This window comes from Crocuta crocuta, unplaced genomic scaffold (assembly GCF_008692635.1).
Source record: "Crocuta crocuta isolate KB4526 unplaced genomic scaffold, BGI_CrCroc_1.0 scaffold222, whole genome shotgun sequence".
NCBI lineage: Eukaryota > Metazoa > Chordata > Mammalia > Carnivora > Hyaenidae > Crocuta > Crocuta crocuta.
In genome coordinates this window covers 750,686-770,976 of record NW_027528806.1, presented here as the reverse complement: position 1 = coordinate 770,976, position 20,291 = coordinate 750,686, and the positions used below count along the sequence as shown (strand labels likewise).

Here is a 20,291-nt window from a genome sequence, read left to right as displayed (position 1 = left end):
CACCCCCCCCCCCCCCCCCCGCCCCCCCCCACTGTTTCTAAGCTTCATTAGGTATTTGGGCCAACAATTTGCCGAAAGGATGCAATATGTAAAAAGGTGAACTCACACAGGACTAGTGTCTCTGGGTTTGGTGGACCAATGCCTGTCAAATTTTAATGCACATACAAATTACTTGGGGCCCTTATTAAAATGTAGGTTCTGATTCAGCAAGTCAGGGGTAGGATCTGAGAATCTGCATTACTAACAAGTTCCCTGGTGATGTACATTCTGATGGTCCATGGGCCACACAGTTAGTAGCAAGGACCCAGTCCACTCAAATAACAGACCCAAAAAGGCAAAGGATCTCAACTAACATCACAGGGTTAGTAAGTATTGAACTAGGACTTGAGCCCAGCTCCTCTGACTCCCAAATCCAGCGGGATTGCTCTGTATGGAAAATATGCCACGTCTCCACAGACCTGGCTCCGGCTCTCTGACATAGATTGACTGGCCAAAAATAAGTTAGTTATGTCACACTGAAAAACCATCTCCAACTAGCAAGTCAAACATTTTTCAGTTACAAAACCTAAAACCCAGGCCTCCTATTTTCTCATTTTCCAAAGGTCTAATTAATATTAGTTAGTCAATGGAGATGTTTTTGAAAAGAACTAGAGCTTTCTGAAAGCTAATATTTAAGTTTCCTGGACCTATGACTCATACTTGATCAAAAAAGAAGAGAAATATTCATCTATGAACATCAAGTGGGAAACTCTGGACACCCAATCTTCAGTGTCTGTAGTGAAAACAGAAATGAGGTTCAAAATAAAGTCTTCAGAGAAGAGATATACAGGAGAAGGGAGTAACATCTGTATCTGCATTTGTGTGAATCCATAAGCCAAGTAATTAACCCATAATAAACAGAGCTCTGGCCTCTTATCTCCCATAAGATGAGAGTCATTTCTTCTCCTGACCTATACCTGGTCCATAGAGAAGGTCCCTAATTCAAGATCCAGCAAAGAAAGAAAACAATGCTGCTTCTTGAAATATACCTTCTTCAGTTTTCTCTCTCATTTCCAATCCATCATGCTGGGAATGCACAAGATGAACCCGACACATTGAAAAGGAAGCAGAAAGATGAAAAAGGAGGAGGGGGAAATTATGCTCATGTTTATGAGCCTGTAACACAAAGCACTGATAGGGTGGAGTCTCCCACCAGCCAGTTCCAACTCTCATGTCTGAGTAAGCCTGGGTCTGACCAGGCAACCCCAAAGGTCAGGGGTCACGGAGAATTCCTCCGCCTGGGAGCAGAGTTAGGGGATACACAGATCATTTCTTTCCCTCCCTCCTGGCAAGGAACAACAAACCCTGACACACAGGCAACTCACAACTCAAATAACTGTTTTCTGCAAAGGAGTCACAGAGTTCCAGATCAGGAAGCAGGGCCAGAAGCTGGGAAAGCTTTCCCACATAGTTCTGCCAGTGGACTTCATTCCTCAGCTCTAACACCCCGGGCTGCAGCTGGAGTTCAAGAACAAGAGGGCAGAGACAGTTACATAAGTTGATTGTATGGAAAAGGAACTGGCAGAGTTTTCCATCTGGTCCAAGAACTGAATAGCCTTTGAGGGAGTAATGTGTTATGAAGCACGCCCCTGTCTCAATGGAGGCACCATCACAGAGCATAGAGTTTTAAATGCCACTGATCTCATGTATAGCATTCACACAGAAAAACACGGAGAACACTTAATTCTAACATTTTGGCAAATTAGAACCTCACAAAGTTTAAAGAGTTAAAATGATGTAACAGCCCATCTAGTTAGAAGCTATAAGACAATTCCAAAGCTTCATAGTGTCCTACATCCTAAGATTCGATTTCTTTTTGGAGCATACCTTCTGTTAATTCTGGTAACAAAAATTAAAATTCTCTTCACCTCAGTGTAAAGATGGAACGAGGAAACAAAGGGATGCCTTTGGACATGGCTATTGGGTATACGTTTCAGCAGAAACGTTTCACTACTATTTGTGGGGAGAAATTATTTTTCTCTAGACAGCTTGATAGGATCTGAGCACCTATGGAACTGCCTCTTCTTGAGCAGGCCTCCTCCCTTGTCTTCCACCTCAAGGGGTTGTTCAATGCAGATCAGAAACAAAGAGCCCAATAGTTTCAGGAATTAGACACAGACATGTTCTTCACCTTGAATTGAAGAAGTGATTGGGGAAAAGTATTGGTCAAGACTTGCAATAGCTCAATGAGAAAGGACCTGTTGTTAATGCACATACACTCCCCACCGCTCCATCCCGCTGCAAGAAACTTAGGTTTTGGGAAACATGCTAGTGATGAATGACTGTGTCCCCAGGTGACTCTCGTCTGGAAGCCACAGAACCAGGTCAAATCCTGTGGGTAAGGGGCTCTGTGACTATTGCAGTAGCGCACATGTGTGCAAATTTTAAGAAGGTGTGCAAGAGAAACATGAAATTTTAAAAGGCGTCCCTTTTAGACAGATGAATTTTAAAGGGCACCATTTGAGTAGACAAATTACAAAAAGATGCTCTGGTTTGGGCAAAGGGATTATTAAAAACCCTCTTTTCATCCTGCAGCTAGGATTTGGCTTGGTTTGCAGAGCCTGAGCTGGATATCAGGCCTCACCCCTCCCCCTGACAGGGCACTTTTGTGGGGGTTGCTTTGCAAAGACAGCCTGTGGGGCCCAGCTGCTTTAGATTGGGGTTACCCTTGAAACGAGTAGCTATTCTTTGCAAGAAACACCTCGGAGGAAGCACTAGAAACAAAGATGAGCCTGAGCCTGGGATGGGGAAGTTTTCCTCCTCTCTCCAAGGCTTCGTGATTGGACCCAGAACTCAGTAAAGAAATATGTTTCAGTGCACCCTTTTGCAAAGAGATTGCCGGTGGGGTGATCCTTCCTACGTATCAAAAGGCCAAGTACTTGGTTAGAGACCCTCTTGAAACTCAGCCTACACTCTACACAGCCAAGGTGAAGAGAAGTTTTGAGTTATTATTTGTATTGTACCTTCCTTTCCTTCATATGCAAACCTTCTAAAACGTCTTACTGATAATTACAGTTTGGAATCTGATGTGCTTTGCAGAACTAAGAAAAGGCCTGACTCAGGCTCAGGAGAGAATAGAAAAATTGATAGCAATGTCATCTTCCCAAAGCCAACTTTATGGAGGCTGTCAGTGTTCTTAGGGTGAGAAGCCCAGGAGGGTGCCCAGGAGGGCCACGGAGCAGAGCAACAGCACACTGCTGTGGTGAGCCCAGTGCCCTGGGCACCCACTAGAAGTGATTTAGGGACCATTTAAACAGACTGCATTATAGAAGTCAATAGGTGGTATTCAAGCCATTGTCTGGGTAATTGAGGAAATATAATCTCATTGTGAAGCCACAGCCTGGAGGAGGTCTATAAAAACTTGGGGCAGTAAAAGGCTAAACGCTGAAACAAACACATCCATCCCTTCAACCAGTATTTATTGAAGGTTTACTATGGAATAGCTAAACATGTGTGAACAAGACAGGGAGAGGAAAAGGAAAGTTAAGCAAAAAAGAAAAGAAAACATCAGGTATGATAGGGTTGGGTTTTTTGGGTTTTTTTTTTTTAATAAAATGGGCAATGTGATAGAACACTGGAGGCTTCTAGTTTAGATTGAGTGGTCAGGGAAGATCATAAGCTGGGATCTAAATGACAAGGAGCAGCAAGGTAGAAATCTGAGAGAAGAGGGTCTAGTCAGAGGGAACATGAATGCAAAGGTGATAAGGCCGGAGTGTGCTTTGTACACTTAAAAGACAAGAGAGGTCAGTATGGCTGGAGGGCCAGGTGAGGGGGTAGGAGGCCAGGGAGGTAGGCAGTGACCAGATCAGAGGGAGCCTGGAAGCCAGGACAAGACATTCAGATTTTATTCTACTATGACAGGAAATAAGTAGAGATATTAAGCAGCAGAGTGCACTGCTCTACAAATGTGTTTAGAAGTCCAGTCTGGCCACTACGTGAGAAATGGCTTGCAGGGAATTAAGAGAGGAAGTGGAGGAACCACTTGGGAGGTCAATGCCATGTCTGGAAGAGACATGATGGTGACTAGAACTGGGGCAGAGTTTCTCAACTATTGACATTTTGTACCATATAATTCTTTGTCATGGAGGGTCATTCTGTGGTTTATAGAAAGTTTCCAACATCGTTGGCCTCTACGTACCAGAAGCCAGAAGCAGCCATCCCTTTCCCAGTTGTGACAACCAAAAATATTTCCAGATATTGCCAAATGTCCCCTATAGGGCAAAACTACCCCTGTTGAGAATGACCAGACTAGGGTGTTAGCTGTGGAAGTGATAAGAGTGGTAGATTGTGCAGATAGTTTGAAGGAAGAGCGGACAACATTTGCTGATAAGAATAAATACAGAGTATGAAAGAGATGAGTCAATTATAGGATGAGTCCATGGGTTTTGGCCTGAGCAACTGAAAGAATAGAGTGACATGTACAGCAATGGGGAAGACTGCAGGAGGAGGGAATCAGGAGTATTGCCTTGAGCATGTCAAATTTGAGATTCTTATTAGGCAGACGTGTGGAAATGGCACATAGACAGCTGGAGCTGCAAGAAATATTAGAGTTAGATACACAAATTTAGTAGTTATTCACATACATGTATGGAGATAGAGCTAGATGATATAAATGATAGATAGATAGGTAGGTAGGTAGATAGATAGATAGATGATAGATAGTGATGATAGATAATTATACAAATACATGATTAAACAGATGATAATGATAAATGGCGAACGAACACATGGGCAGATGGGCAGATAAACTGACAGATGAGTGGATAGCATTTGGCACTGGTCAGGCTCACCTAATAAGAGGGTGAAGTTAGAGAAGACGGAGCTACAGACAAAGCCCCGGGACACTCTAGTAATTAAAGAAATGGAAAGAAGCAAAGGATGGTGAGACAAAACTCTCAGAGTGGCAGGTAGGAGTAAAACCATAATAATGTGGTATCGCTTAAGCCAAGAGAAAAAAATACATAAAAACAGAAATTGTGTCAAATGGTTGCTGAAACACCAGTACAGTGAAAACAGAGAGAGGCGCCCACTGGCAACCCGAAGTTCACTGATGACCTGACTAGAGCAATTTTAATGAAGTGCCCCAACAATGTAGGTGAAGAAATTCAGCTACTCCTAAGCCAACAAGAGAGCTGGATACTTTTTGAAAGTACATGAAGGTGTTGTCTACAATTGTGTGAGATAGGAAGAGATGACTAATGTGATTATCCCTGTTTCCATGTAGGAATAGTTTGCAAGGGGCATGTAAGGGTTAAGGCAGTGACTGAAATAAAGGTTCTTGCTACAACTTTTGAGACACTTGCACACTTAAAAACCTATACAAAGTGTTTAGATGCTGGAATTCTTCAAGCTGAAAAGAAATCATAGATCATACTAATGAGGCATAGAAACGTAGGTCACACCACAGCAGACTCTTCTCCAGACATGCTCTGAATCGATGAGCAAAATCTCCCTTGTGAATATAATGTGGTCATCCCACCAGGAGCCATCTTTCAGCAGTGGGGGAGACAGTGAGGCTCAGCACAAAAGAAACTATGATTCCACCTGACCGATTTAGATTTAAAAACTCCCCAAAACAGAACACTTGAAGGATAAATATGAGCGAACAAAGGGAACAAATTTGCAAAAAAATGATTTCACTAACTTTTCCCCAAATAAATTCTCTGACCCAGAAAAGTAAATTAAAAAAAAATACAAGGCAATTATTACAGTCCATTTAACAGCCTCATTGTCTATTCACACTAACAACCTTATAGGTGGGATAAGCCTACCGGTGCGTAAGGACAGCCCACCTAATGGGTGATACATACGAGGAAAATGTCTGGGAGATTTCCTGGTGAGAAATGTCATCAGAGTGAGATTTACAATCCCTCCCAAGGAGCTACAGAATTCTCACCTTGTGAAGGAGAGAAGACCAAGCCTCACGGACCTTTCACTCCTACCAGTCAACCTAGATAGGACTCATGGGAAGAACAGGAAGAGACCTATCCTGTTCATGGATTGGACTAAATACAACAAATGTCAATTCCACAAATTTATACATAGATTTATATAATTCCTACCAAAATCTCAGCAAATTTTTGTGGTTAAGCTGTTCTAAAATTTATATAGAAAGGCAAAGGAACTAGAATTACGAACATAATTTTGGGAAAAAATAAAATGGTAGGAATCAGTCTCCTGGATTTCCAGACTACTTACATAGCTATAGTAATAAAGATTCTATTGGTGGACTAGAACACAAAACTCAGAAATAGACTCACAAAAATACTTCCAAAAGAATTTGACAAATGTAGAAACAATTCAATGGAGGGAAGTTAGCCTTTTTAAAACTAACGGTGCTGGAGCAGCTAGATAGTCACAGGCCACAAGTAAAAAAAAGAGAATGAACTTCTACCTAAGTCTCACATCTTCTACAAAAACTAACTCAAAATGGATTATGACTTAAATATAAAATGTACACATGCGAAGGGGATGGAGGCAGGAAGGAACTGGGTGTGGCTACATAAGGACAACAAGAGGAACTGTTTGTGATGGAACGTTGGGCATCTGGACTATACCAATGTGAAACTGTTGCCTAGGATACTGTACAGTAATCTTGTAAGATGTTACCATTGGGAGGGACTGAGTCAAGGGTACATGGGATCTCTCTGTATTAGTTCTTACCACTGCATATTAATCCTCAACGATCTCAAAATAAAAAGTTTAACTTAAAAAAAAAACTAAAAATAATACCTCTCTGAAAACTGTAACCCATAGTTGGAGCTTGGAACAAGAAAACAAATCTCAAGGTGCCAAAAGGGAAAAGGAAAGAGAGTTGAGCGGGAGTAGAAGCTGAGTGGCCCTCAAGAAAGAGAGCTATTTGGATTAGGAGTCAGGATCTAATTCTCCAGTAGAGGCTGGAATTGAGACTAGGGTTTAAGATAGAACCAAAACCTGTATTCACTTCAATAAAGCCTGAGCTAAGAAATACTATCCCTAACTGTGAATAAAAATTTAAAATATTTATTAAAATAACAAATGTTACAAATATTTACGGACTCAGGTATCCAGCCCAGGTAACGGGAGCCTAGACCAAGCCCTCAGTAGAAGTGGGGTACGTGTGAAGGGTCAGAACCCCAGTCCCATATCATACATAAATGTGTAGTATACTTTGCAGAAATCTCCGCTGAAATACTAACAACAAACAAGCCTGGAGCAAATCCGATAGGCTCCCTGGTAGTAGCAAACCCAAAACCACCCCGCTGGAATTCTCACAGGTATCGGTTCCCACTGAGGATCATGTCCAAGTCTAACTGATTGAACAACAACACAGTGTCTCCATCAAAAAACCTAGAATGGAACAAATCAATTAAACTGTTTCAAAAAAAATTCTATAACTTCAAGGTTATAAGGGCTTAAGTGGAGAGGGTGGTGGGAAGGTTAAAGATGACCAAGGAGGGGCTGCCGGGAGGGACACAGACTGACTGTGTCTGAGAGCAGCTCCCAAAATGATGGGGACCGGTGGTGTGTGGAAGGCATTAAATGGAGGAAGGAGGCCATCCCACACCCTTTCATGAGAGACCTTTCTTGGGTCTTCAGTTTGCGACCATCCGAACCTGCTCCAAGGGAAACTAAATGGACCTTAAATTCAAGACAACACCAAGAGAACGCAGCCTCCAGCATCAAGATGGCAAAGAATATGGCAGCCCTGAGCCATTGGAAGGAGAAGCTCACGTCTTCTTCCACATGAGACTGTTTTCTTCCTCAAAAAGCTTCCCCAAATGCCATCTCTGTCCTTAGGATGGTAGATGGCTTAAAAGCCAATATATCCTAAGCCTGCCATCCTGTGAATTTGAGCGTGGGGTTGTGTTTTGGTAAAAAGGAAAATAAATATCCCAGAGATCAGATCCCAGACAAGTGATCAGGAGAAACCAGACACAAGTCCAACCACTATCCTTTTGATGAGAAGCACTGATGATGACGGCACATGAGCAAATGAACTTGAAGCCAGCCAGTTTGGATGCTCACAGAAAAGAAAGAAACTCATTTGGATTGTATGGCCTATTTTATAACTATCCACTGATTGTTCAATTCTGTGTGAAAGGCTCAAAACTAGTCCCAGTAGATTGGTTCTTCTGACAAAATCATTTAGTGATTTGAATCTAAAATCTTCCATCATCCTGGCTACCACATTAGTCCATTAGTTAATATTTGCTTCTTTGTGCTCCAGTACCTAGAATGAATCTGGAATCTGAATCTGAAAATGCCCACATGGTAGTTTGCACTGCTCCCTGGGGCCATTTGAAATTGAAAAGCGTCTACCATTCTGTTCCCAAGCCTGAGATAATGCTAGCCAGTGTGCAATCTCCCTTCGAAAGCATAAAAGGAAAAAAGGGGGCAATTGAGAGCAGCAGTTGCCAGCCCTGGCTGCACATTAGAATTACTTGGGAAAGCTGCTACTTTAGAGTAATATTGGCTAATGTTGCTAATTAGTACCTGCTCACGCTGATCCATTGGCTGGCAACACCACACATTAGAATTTCCTTGGGAGCTTTAAAAAAATACTGATGTCTGAGCTTCACTCTCAGACCAGGTAAATCGGAACATCTGGGAAGAGGGGTGCACGGGTGCTTTTTAAAAGCTCCTGGGTTGATCCGAATGTTCAGTCAGGGTTATGAATGACGGCTCTCTAGTCCAATGCTTCTTAAACTTTAGTGAACATCAGAATCTCCTGGAAAGCTGATTAAAACAAGATTTTACATAGGTAGATAACAGAGACAGAAAGTAGATTAGGGGTTCCTCAAAACAAGGGGGAAGAGGAGAGGATGAGAGGGTGACTGGTAAGGGGGAGAAGAACTCAGGCTCAAATTAACTCCTCAATAAAGTTATTCAACATGACAGCCAACATCCATTGACTGCATTATTTACTAAACGCTCTTCTAAGTTTTTTATATATATTAATTCATTCCATTCTCACAATACTGTACTATAGGGCCAGTAAATTTTTTCTGTAAAAGCCAGATAGCAATTTGGGGGCCTGATGGGCCATACAGTCCTTATCCCAACTATTCAGCTCTGCTGTTGTAGTTCAAAAGCAGCCATATACAATATAAACACATGGGCTTATCTGTGTTCCAATAAAACTTTATTTATAAAAACAAGAGGCAGGGGCACCTGGGTGGCTCAGTTGGTTAAGCGTCCGACTTCGGCTCAGGTCATGATCTCGCAGTTCACGGCTTCGAGCCCCACGTCGGGCTCTGAGCTGACAGCTAGCTCAGAGCCTGGAGCCTGCTTCAGATTCTGTATCTCCCTCTCTCTCTGACCCTCCCGTCCTTGCTCTCTCTCTCTCTCTCAAAAATAAATAAAACATTTTTTTAAAAAATAATAAAAATAAAAACAAGAGGCACTCCAGATTTGGTCAGTGGGCCATACTTTGCCAATCCTTTTTCTATGAGATGGGTACTATCATTATCTCCACTTTACAAACAAGAAAACAAAGGCACAAAGGGATAAACAAACAGCCTAAGTTTCCACACCGAGTCTGATTACCAAGCACACACAGTAAACCATTATACCACAGCAGGTACTGACAACACTATCATTACTGGTAAGCCTCTCACTCAGTCCAAATTCAGGTTTTCCTAATTCAAAAGGGGCTAAGCAGCCAGTCAGTCACAATACCTTCCGAGCTGCCTCAGAGGTTGAAGACCCACCTCCTCCCATGCTGTTCCTGGTCGAAGTTCTCCCTGCTCTGAACCCTCAGTGCCTTTCTCTCCATACCTCCCAGATTGATCAACTTTTTATGTGATTTTATGCATTTATCCCCAACCCATTTGGCAGCCAGGGCCATACACATCACAAGTGTTCACTCTGCACGCGCTGAATGTGTCTATGAACCCACTGATACTGGATATGCAGGACGAGACTCTAGGGGCCTGGGGACAGAGAAGGGAAGTGATGGACCCGGGCACTCACCAGTCCCTGGCAGGCACTGAGTGCTGCAACCCCGATTCTGGTGCCCTGTTGCAGAACTGTGCCCCTGAGATGGCAGGGGGGTGCCAAGGAAGCCACCATCTTAACACGGGAAAGGTTTCCGTATCTCCTCTCCACGATATAGCTTTTGGAAAGAAATCCCTGGTTGACTGACAAGTTAAAGAACAGGTCCTTCTCCTCGTGTGAAATTCTGTAGTACACCGGACCCTCCGGGCCATCCAAATCTCTCTTCCTCCTGTTGCTGGTGGTGGGATGACGCAGGCCATAGGACAGAAAACGCCCACTGGCATCTACGCGGACAGGAGCCACCAGGTGATATTCTGGCAGGGCCTTGATGAAAAGCGCTGAAAGAAACGGAGACAAAAAATAAAACTGAGAGAATTCCCTGATGAGTCTTTAGCAAGGTAAATGCTCTGCCAGTTGGAGCTTAGACTTGAGCTTGTGGATTGCAAAATACCTGACCTGAAGTTTAGAGATCTCATCTACCACACGAGCACTGTTAACAGTAAATTCGCTGAGCAACTCAAATGGACTCGGGACCCCTCATTGATGACACGTGGCAGTCTGCACGGACACAAAGGCATAGCTCTGGATGGCAGATGTTTTGCCGGAGACAAATTAAAATGAGAATTAATGCATGAGGGGTACTGTTAGAAAAGGGGCATGGTCAGTATGAGGAATATTTCAAGGCTTGAGTTCATTAATACAAATCACAGAGCTCCACTGTTGATTATAAAGAGCTTAAATGCCTCAGGAACTTCCCATTAACTCAGGTTACAGGGAAAATGAAAAACAGCTAACCCACCCTATACACCTGACAAACTTCACACCCGTTGCAGCCTGTGTTCCATAAAGTAGCAAAGGCTGTTTAAGGAAACTTGGATGTGTCTTTTTATTTTTACAAAACATACAAAATAGAAAGGTAAGATGAAAACTGCTACTTTAAAAATGCAAGACGGTAACACTTGTCCCTGCCACACACGGGGACATTCGCCTTTTGAACTGCTCATGTTTAAATCCCCACCACCTCCTCTTCATTCTGATCTTTGAGAATAACAACGAATCTAACTAGCAGGGGCTAATCATCACTCAGGATTACAGGCTACTTCAAGCAAACCGTTAGCCACTTAGTAAAATAACTAATCCTCTGCTTCAGAGGGAGAAAAAAGGAAAGAAAAGAAAAGAAAAAATGAAAAGGAGCAAGGGAGGAAGGAAGAGAGAGAGAGAAACAAATTCCACTTGCTACCCCCTGGAGAGATTTCTTGCACTTTCTAGCTTGCATTGCTTTGTTCAATGACTGCCCCAGCTATAGTGTTTTTTTGCACTTTCTACCAATACCCTGGGAATTTCCATTTATGCTTTCAACTCTAGTCTCAGCTAGAGTTCAACTCTCAACTCGAGTCTCAACTCTAGTTCCTCCTCTTCTTTCTCTTAAAGTCTCTGATTGAAGTTCTTCCTCCTTTGGACCCCCACCCAGGTCCTTACTCTCTGTAGCTCCCAGAATAGTGTCATTTTACAAAGCCTTTTGTTCATCTGACTTTATTCCCAAAGCCGTTGGAGCCTAGAACCTTGCACATGGCAGGTGCCTGGCTTGCAATGTGTCGCTGTATCAGGGAGCACATTTGTAGCTGGTTAATTATAAGAACAGGGTTTAGGGACACCTGGGTGGCTCAGTCAGCTAAGCGTCCGACTTCGGCTCAGGGCATGATCTCACGATTCGTGAGTTCAAGTCCCGCATCGGGCTCTGTGCGGACAGCTTGGAGCCTGGAGTCTGCTTCAGATTCTGTGTCTCCCTCTCTCCCTGCCCCTCCCCCACTCACACTCTGTCTCCCTCTCCCAAAAATAAATAAACATTAAAAAAAAAAGAACAAGGCTTAATGGAGTACATTTGTAAAACAGCCTTTCCCCCCCCAGATAACTGCCTTCAAACACACTTTGTGAAATTGCTCACTTTTGCTTTGGATGAAATATGGGCAGAGCGCAGAGTTTTCACTCTTAGTTACTAATAAATAGTATCAATGTTAAGGTGTAAAAAAAATCCAGACCCATTGCTTCTAATTGCAGCAGGTAGGAGCAAGAGATCACACGGCATATGGAAAAATCCTTAAAAACAATGTTCGCTGAAAAATAAGAAACCATACAAGTGAATACAGAGCCATCTACATCAATGGAAAATACATGCACACAAAAACAATAATACAAAGTCTGCCAGAACATATGCGAACAAAAAATACATATGGAACCCATTAAAATGGTTTTTCGTGAGGAGGAACGGAAGTAGGGACAAAAATGCATTAAAAAAAGCAAACAAGGGGTTTTGCACAAATTAATGATGCTAGTGTGCCATGACCTAGGAGTCAAATTGACTCAGTCCTCTGTCCTCCCCAAGGAGTATTGGACATCTTTTGTATCAGAGTTTCACTGCCCTTCCAAGTTCAGACCTTAAGAGAGGAAAGGCCACATTGGGTGGGGTAAGGGTGGATGTAGTTGACCTCCATAGTATTATTCTCTTTTCTTCTACTAGTGATGATGCTGTCTCTGGCTTCCCCAGGATGAGCAGTGGAGGGAAGTTAAGGGCATAAAAAGTCTTATTCAACAGTGTATAGCCATCATCTTGCAATGGGACCAGCTGTACATGGGTACTGCCCAGATACTGACTCTTCTCAGGAGAAGTTCCTTTGTCCCTTATAAGGCCTGTCTTCTAAACATACATCTCGAAGAATTCAACATGATTTCTGAAAGTATAAAATAAAATATAAAGCTTGCCTAAGCTCCAGCACTTATTGCTCAAAGAATAAAAGAGCAAACAAATTTAGATCTTTTGACCCAGCTGCTTTTGATCTAATGGTTTTTTACGAGAGCCAGCATAGGCTGGCTATATAATAATATAATGATAATAACCATAGTAACCATTTCATGATCACCTGCTATGATCCAAGTACCACAAGTCTCTTCTCATTCAGGAGATTCAGTGAATTCCCATTTCAGAAGAAACTGAGCCTAAGAGAGGTCACAGAGTCAATATGCAACATTATCCATATTGAAACCTCATGCTTCCTATTTCAAAACCATGTTCTTAGCCATTGCCCTTCATGTACATAAGCAGTTGCACTTGGCAGAGAGTGTGACCTAGTAGAAGTGACAGGGATGATGACCTGACAAGAAAAGAACGGCTTGGCTTCCTTATGAGGCCTCAATTTTCCCAGCAATAAATGGAGATAATAATTGCCTGTGTATCAGGTGGAGTAATGAGAGATAAGATTCGCTTGCCTCTTGATTTGACTGCACACAAAACAGCGACGAAGCCACATCAGCCTGTAAGTTTGGGCAGAAATGAGAGGCCACGGGACTTAAGGGCTGTGACTTATGCCGGTGGCCCACATATTTGCCTCACCTGTACAAGGGCGTAATAATAGTACCTACCTCCTAGGGTGGTTTTGAGGATCTAGTGTATTCCTATATGTAATAGATTTAGAAGAGTGCTTGACAAGTAGCACTCAGTAGCTATCATTGGTATTAAAGATAGAAACTTGGCCACCAAGGATCCCTGTGGCCATAAAAGTAACCTCCAAGCAGAGACAAGGCAGAGTCCCATGCTCACCTTGGCTTCCTCTCAGTAGCTAGTCAGTTTGGAAGATGAAGTGGCTATGACTGTGGCCAATAGAAAGCACAGCTCAGAAGGGATATGACAGGAATGGAGAAATAAGATGTCAGGAAACAATAAGGGCTCCTTATTTTACCATTTCTATGGTCAAGCACAGCATTTAGAGTATATCAGCTTGGTCCTGTCTAATCCTGACAGTTCTCTGGTTCAGGTATTATTAACAGTGTCCCTCATCTTAGCCCTCATTTCCCCCCACTGTAAAAAGACAATGAAGAGGGGTGAGGATTCATTCTGGGCCAATCTGACCCCAGAGCCCACCCTTCTAACCTCTGTCTTTGCTGCTTCTCAAGCGTCTACCACTGATAACCAGATGTCAAGGTGGGGTGTCAACAGGGCTGGGGGCAGTGGGACCTGAGACACACTGTAATCACATTACCATCTGCAGGTTTATGGAAATACATTATAAGCCCTGAATACTTGGATTTGCCTTACTGGAAATTAGACCTGAAACCCTTGGTCACAAACTTGGATGATACTTCCTGAGAAACTCTGAGTGAGGCTGTTGGTGCAGGTGCTTTTGAAAATACAGAACACCAAGCGATCTTTTACCCTCTGCTTAGAAAGAAAGGAAAGAAATGAGAGAATATTTACTTGCCAGATTTTATAGCTTAGGTTAAATCTATACTTATTCTTTACTTTGATTATTTCCATCTTAGAGAGCAATGAATCTCTAAGACTCTTTATTAAAAAGGGCAAGGAAATTCTGTAATAGTTCATTTTCATAATTCTCTTCCATGGGTTGTTGTAACTTTTCAAATATCTTTTAATCATAGAAAACTGTATGTGTCAAGTTGTGGAGAATAGTGTTGATCCCCTCAAAGTTGTAAAGTACAACACACAAGGTTGGATTTGTTCACGAACCCTGTGACAACCAACTTCCAGACCATAATTGCTTACGGTAATTAACACAAATAAAATACTAAACTGTGAAGTCTCTTTTTTCATTAAGAGAGTATATGAGGGGCGCCTGGGTGGCTCAGTTAGTTAAGCGTCTGACTTCGGCTCAGGTCATGATCTCACAGTTCGTGGGTTCAAGCCCCCTGCGTCAGCTCTGTGCTGACAGCTCAGAGCCTGGAGCCTGCTTCAGATTCTGTGTCTGCTTCTCTCTCTGCCCCTCCTCTGCTCATGCTCTATCTCTGTCTCTCAAAAATAATTAAATGTAAAAATAAAAATTTTAAAAAAGAGAATATATGAAATAATTTCCTCCCTCATTTTTTTTTCCAAAAAGCACAGATAAGACACACACAAAAAAAAAGCACGACAAGAATATCTGTCTGGAAGTGCACTTGAAACATTTGTCTTGAAACACTCCTTCTGCTCTTGCACAAACCCGCGCAGCAGAAAGCACATCTCCACCATGGGATCAAGTGCCTGCCCTGTTGATTTCAGAGTCACCAGAAACAAAAGGGACCACAGACGCAGCTGGTGACTTGCAGGGAGTACAAGGAATAAAGAACCCAAGGGGCTGTCACCGGCTGTAGAAGGGAGACAGGATGCTGTGAGGGAGACAGTATTTCCCATTGTTCTGATACTTGGTTGGGAACCAAGAAATCTTGTGGAAGTCGTTGCACGTGTATATATCACAAGTGAGCGAAGTGGAAAGAATACCGGGCAGAGTTTGTCAAATCTGCCATTTTGGGTCCCAGGAAAGATTGGATTTACTTCCATGCTCCTTCCCAGGGCTAAAATCCTGCCCCTGCCCAACTCTTGGAACTAGAATGTTAATGATTATCTGGGATTAGAATGTTCCAACTGTGGGATGCTGTGTAATTCCCTTCACCCCTCTGGTGACGTGGCATTTAATAGGTGCTCATGAAATACATGCTGACTGACAGACTCATCTCCAAGCCCCACCCCCCTTCCTCATCTGTAAAAAGAAGGGTGGGAGACATGATATATGAAGTGATTTGCAAGTTTAAATGTTCAGAATTTGGGTGCTATTCAAAAATGTTGTCAGAGTAGAAACGGAAATTGGGAGTTTGGTTCATTGTGAAATGACAGGCTGGTCATTTGGGGCAAAAACCAGGTCATCCTACTACCAAGAAATCTTAGAATTTTCTCATCCCTTCTCTCTACCTCTCTCTCTCCTTCTCTACACTCCCTCCCCGCCTCAACTGTTCTCCCTCTCTCCACTCAGCTGTAAATAAAGTAATAAAATTGTAAATAAAGTAAATAAAGCCTGCTTAGAAATTTCTCTGTTGTACCAAATGCAGATTACTTGTAAATCCATTGGTGAGTTGATTAAAAACAAATATTCTGAAGAAAAGACTTTCAAAAACAAAGTGCTTTTAAAACCTAAATATATGTGCATCGCTAGTAAACTGAGGGCACTTTACAGCTATTTTTCAATATCACATACTCTCTGCACATAATCCCAATGGTAACCAAGGAAAACAACCATCTCTCACCTTCCAGACAAGAGAGAGCAAGGCCCAGTGGTGTCTACTCTGTACTAAGCTGAATTCGCTTACAAAGTACATGTGGAGCAAGCACAGCTGAAAACCAACCCAGGAGAATGTGTGTCTTTGAACCAAATCATCTCCAAATGCCCTGGGAAGTGCTCACAGGCTTTGTTTGTGCTGCCAGAACACAGACTTTTCACAAAAGGGCTGTTTTTCAAAGAAAAACAAATGCCGCTATTTTAAACTTGGGGGTGGGAGATTGTATCTGGACCGTTTACACAAGCAAGTCATGGCTGAATGACATCTAAACCCGGGTGTTCGAGCTCCAGCTTCCAAGGAAAGCAAAGGGACTTGTTTCTGATGGCTCTTGAAGTCACAGCAGATGAGCTCTCAGCAGTATCTGAACTTTGCAACGTAGGCAGAACTGTGTGTGGAAATCCTCGACAAAGACAGGCTCTGATGCCTGCCGCCCAAGTGGTCTTAGGGATTAAGGGGGTCAGAATGCAAGGGAAGCTTCTCAAGACTTGAGCACAGTCAGCAAACACAGGACTTAATGGATGCTAAAGCATTGCTGTGTGTGTCTGTGTGTGTCCCTATTATTGGTAAGAGGCCAGCCTCTGGAGCCAGGCTACCTGGGTTCAAAGCCTCACTCCACCATGAGCTGGGCCAAGAAACTCACCCAATTTCCTCCTCTTTAAAACAGGGACAGTACCAACCATCCCTATACCCCAGAAGGCTGTTGTCAGTGGTTTCTGGGCTGACACATACAGGCTGGTTTCTCCAGCCACTCAGGCAGTTGATGGAGCTCTGTTTCTCCTAGAAGGCCCAAGGACTTCCCTACCAAACACAAAAGTGTCTCTGACCCTTCCAAGTCCAATAAAAAAGCAGAGGCAGCAGTGCCACTCTGCTCCAGGTGTTAGGTTTAAATAACACCAAGTTGCCATCACACCCCCTTCCAGTGTTTTCTATAGAATTATGAGTTTCATGACTTTCAGGAGATGCAGCCAGCTGTGATCAGGAAGACAGGACAGGGAAAGGTGAGCCCCTAAGGTGGTAAATTCTCCCCCCTAAGTACAGTTATTTTTAAAACACAGGCCTTAATCTTTCCAGGAAACCAAAACACAGCCAAACTCACTCAGCATGGGGCCGGAATCACATTTCCCCTCCCCTGTCCAGAGCTGAAACTAACTAGAAACACTGCAATGACTGCCAGTGGCCAGTTGGAACTTTAAAAAAATCATTTTCCGTGTTCAGAATTTGAAAAGTACAGGATTGAAACAGTGCAGCGTTCAAAGAGGAGACAAAGGGGGGGGGGGGCGTTACCAGCTATGCCTTGGGTCTTTCCTGCCGCAGCGTTGGGGCGAAAGAGATCCGAGACACTCGCCTTTCAGTAAGAATTAAGGAAGCCTCACCTTCAACAATGAATTCCGAGACACCCTATGTTACGAGCTCCCGGCGCAGATTTCCTTACGACTCAGCCAAACGGTTTTGCAGAGTTCAGCCAGTGGGGGAGGGGATGGGGGAGCCACCAACTTTCCACGCATCTCCCCACCACGGTTTTCAAAGGAGATAAAGAAAAGCCACTAACCTTGCCTCCTGTCCGGGAAGTGCACCGGGCCTGGCTGAGCTTGTGTCCCATAGCAAAGGGCCCCAAAGTGAAGGAGGTGAGCTACAACGGAGAGCTTTGCAAGCCAGCTCCTCTGGGCACATGGCATGATTCAGTTGTCGGGGAGAAGAAAAGTCGACGAGGTTTAGCTCTCAGCTCAAGAAATCAAGTCCTCGCCTGTGGCCGAGCAGGCAGATGCAGGGGCGCATGGTCCAGGAGTGGGACCGAGCGGCCGCGAAGCTACCCACGAGCTCCTTTTGCTTTTTTTACGCAGGAAGGGGCTAGTTACCTTTATCCCCCTTCCCTCCTGAAAGGGGAGTGATTCAACTGGCAGCGCCTGCTTTCTGCGGGGTGTGGAACGGGTCGGAGCGGGAGGCGGCAGCCCACCCAAGATCCCCACCCCTCGGCCTTCCGCGCTCGGCCTCGCAGCCAACTCCGCGCATCTTCCCCCGGCCTCCCACCCCCGCGCTCCCNCCAAATAGGGGAGACCCGGGAGAGCCACCCTGGGCGGGACTGCGGGTGAGAGGCCCCCCAGGCCGGCCCTCCCTGGCTGAACCACCGGCCGAGAGTGCTGGGCGCAGAGCTGGGGCGCCGGGGGGCCCCCCGCTCCTTCACCCTCCCCGGCTCAGTGCTGCCCCCTTGGCTGCCTTTCTCGGCTCCGTTTCTGAACTTCCCTGACGTGGCTCTCTCTACCAAGACCCCTCGCTCAGCCAGACTTCTCTGGGATTATCTTCCAAGGCAAGCCAAGACTTCCATTTTAAAAAGGAATGGGCATTTTTCGCTTTGCCAAGTCATACAGAGGGAAATGGTCTGAGCCCAACTTCAAGTTCAACCCTTGACGAGTCCCTTCATTGCCGCAGAGACGCGATGAGACCCAATAATTATGAGCCAAGCTGTGTCTGCAGGCCTCTCTGGTGCTTTGCTTTTATAACCCCACCTTTCCTAGCCCACCCCCACCCACCCATAAGGAGAGTGGAGAGTGGAGGAAATAAGCAAGGCCCAGACCGTGTGAAGGTATCTCTCTGGTTTACCTGCCCAGGCTGCCCATGGAGGGGGCATCCATTTAGAGGCTCAAGCTTCAGTTATTGAGACAATGCTGCAAACCAGGGAGCTTGCCAGGCATCCTGAGAATTCACTGGGATAATAGAGCCAAGATTTCACACCTCTGGGCTGAAACAGTCCTCCTTACTCCATTCAGGAAGAATGTGGCCCCATAATGGTTCTCCATGGCTTTTAGCCAACCATATGTGTTCAGTGAGAGGTTCGGGAAACCAACTCCGGCTACCTTGCACAGGCCTGGGCAGCCAGGTCAAAGCAGTGATCCAAGTGCAAGGTGGCCCTCCCACACTTGGGGTGGTCACGAATCCTTCACACTGTATACGTATGCACCATGATATTGAATTTGTTTCCTATGATTGACATTACAAATTCCCAAAAACTTGGTGAGTTAAAACAGCACAAATTTAGTATCATACAGTTTTGGAGGTCAGAAGTCTGAGATAGGTCTCACTGGCCTAAAATCAAGGTGTAAGCACAGCTGCCTTCCTTTCTGGAGGTAGGGAAGAGTCATTTTCTTGCCTTTTTCCTCTTCTAAGAGGCTACTCACATTTCTCAGTTCCTTGCCCTCTTACCCCATTTTCAAAGTCAGCATGGCCACTGAGTCTCTTATGGAGTATCATCCTGACACCATCGCTTTTCCCTCCCTTTTCCGTTTATAAGGACCCTTGTCATTACATTGGGCCCACTCAGATCATCCAGATTGATCTCTTTATCTTAAGGTCAGCCCAGGAGCAACCTTAATTCCATCTGCAACCTTTATCCCTCATGCCTTGTAACACGACATGTTTTGCTATGTGGTCACGGACCAGTCGCAGAAGTGTTCTTAGCCTCTTCTCCAGATACATAAATATTAAGTTGGAAGAGCATAACTTAAATGTGAAAGAAATTCAGATGTGACAGGTGTGTCTGGTGAAACGGCGTGAAAACCTGACAGAAATGCAATTGCGTGGGCCTCAAAGAACCACTCTGAACCGGAAATTCTTTTGTTTCTTCTCCTTTCTTCCTCTTCTCCTTCCCCTCAGTCTTCTCTCCCCTGTTCCTCCTCTTCTTGTTGTTCATTTTATCCTCCTGATAGCAAGCAAGGTCTCATCAGAAGGGCGAGATCACTCCTGGCCTCCATGCCCAGGAAAAGAGCTGTGTCTCTCAGGGAAAAAACAAAACAAAACAAAACAAAACAAAACAAAACAAAAACACCTCTAGGAACTTTTGAGTCCCAATAAAGTCAGGGAAGATTCGGGAGGATCCATGGAATCTTCTGGACTCAGTTTCTTAACCTCTTCAACTCTAATGGCTTCCCCTTACTTTCTCTACCCTTCCTGTTCTCAAGACCGTGACCAGAGATATCTGTTATCCAGTCATCCAAGCCTGAAATACTGAGACTATAACATCTCACCAAAACTTCATATTCTGTCGGTCCTTCCAAAGCTTTGTACCCAGTACCTTGGGACCTCAGTCTAGTAAGGACCACCTGTCTCCTTATCTCTCCATCTTTGGTTGTCCCATAATCTATAAGCATCTCTCTGGCTTTACCTCCTTTTCTGCCTACCCA

General features: G+C 44.2%; 1 protein-coding gene across 3 annotated transcripts in view; it reads right to left on the bottom strand.

Annotated features, from left to right (window-relative positions):
• Positions 1–17,991, bottom strand: part of ADAMTS12 (ADAM metallopeptidase with thrombospondin type 1 motif 12) — a 286,228-nt gene extending 268,237 nt beyond the window's left edge. For all 3 annotated transcript variants that reach the window (XM_077755824.1, XM_077755825.1, XM_077755826.1), the window contains exons 1-2: positions 17,666–17,991; positions 9,994–10,355 (exon numbers count right to left, since the gene is read on the bottom strand). In XM_077755824.1, coding sequence (XP_077611950.1) covers positions 9,994–10,355; positions 17,666–17,792 — 489 coding nt within the window. In that variant the 5' untranslated portion in view covers positions 17,793–17,991. The remainder of the gene's footprint in view (positions 1–9,993; positions 10,356–17,665) is intronic.
• Positions 17,992–20,291: the final 2,300 nt, after the last annotated feature.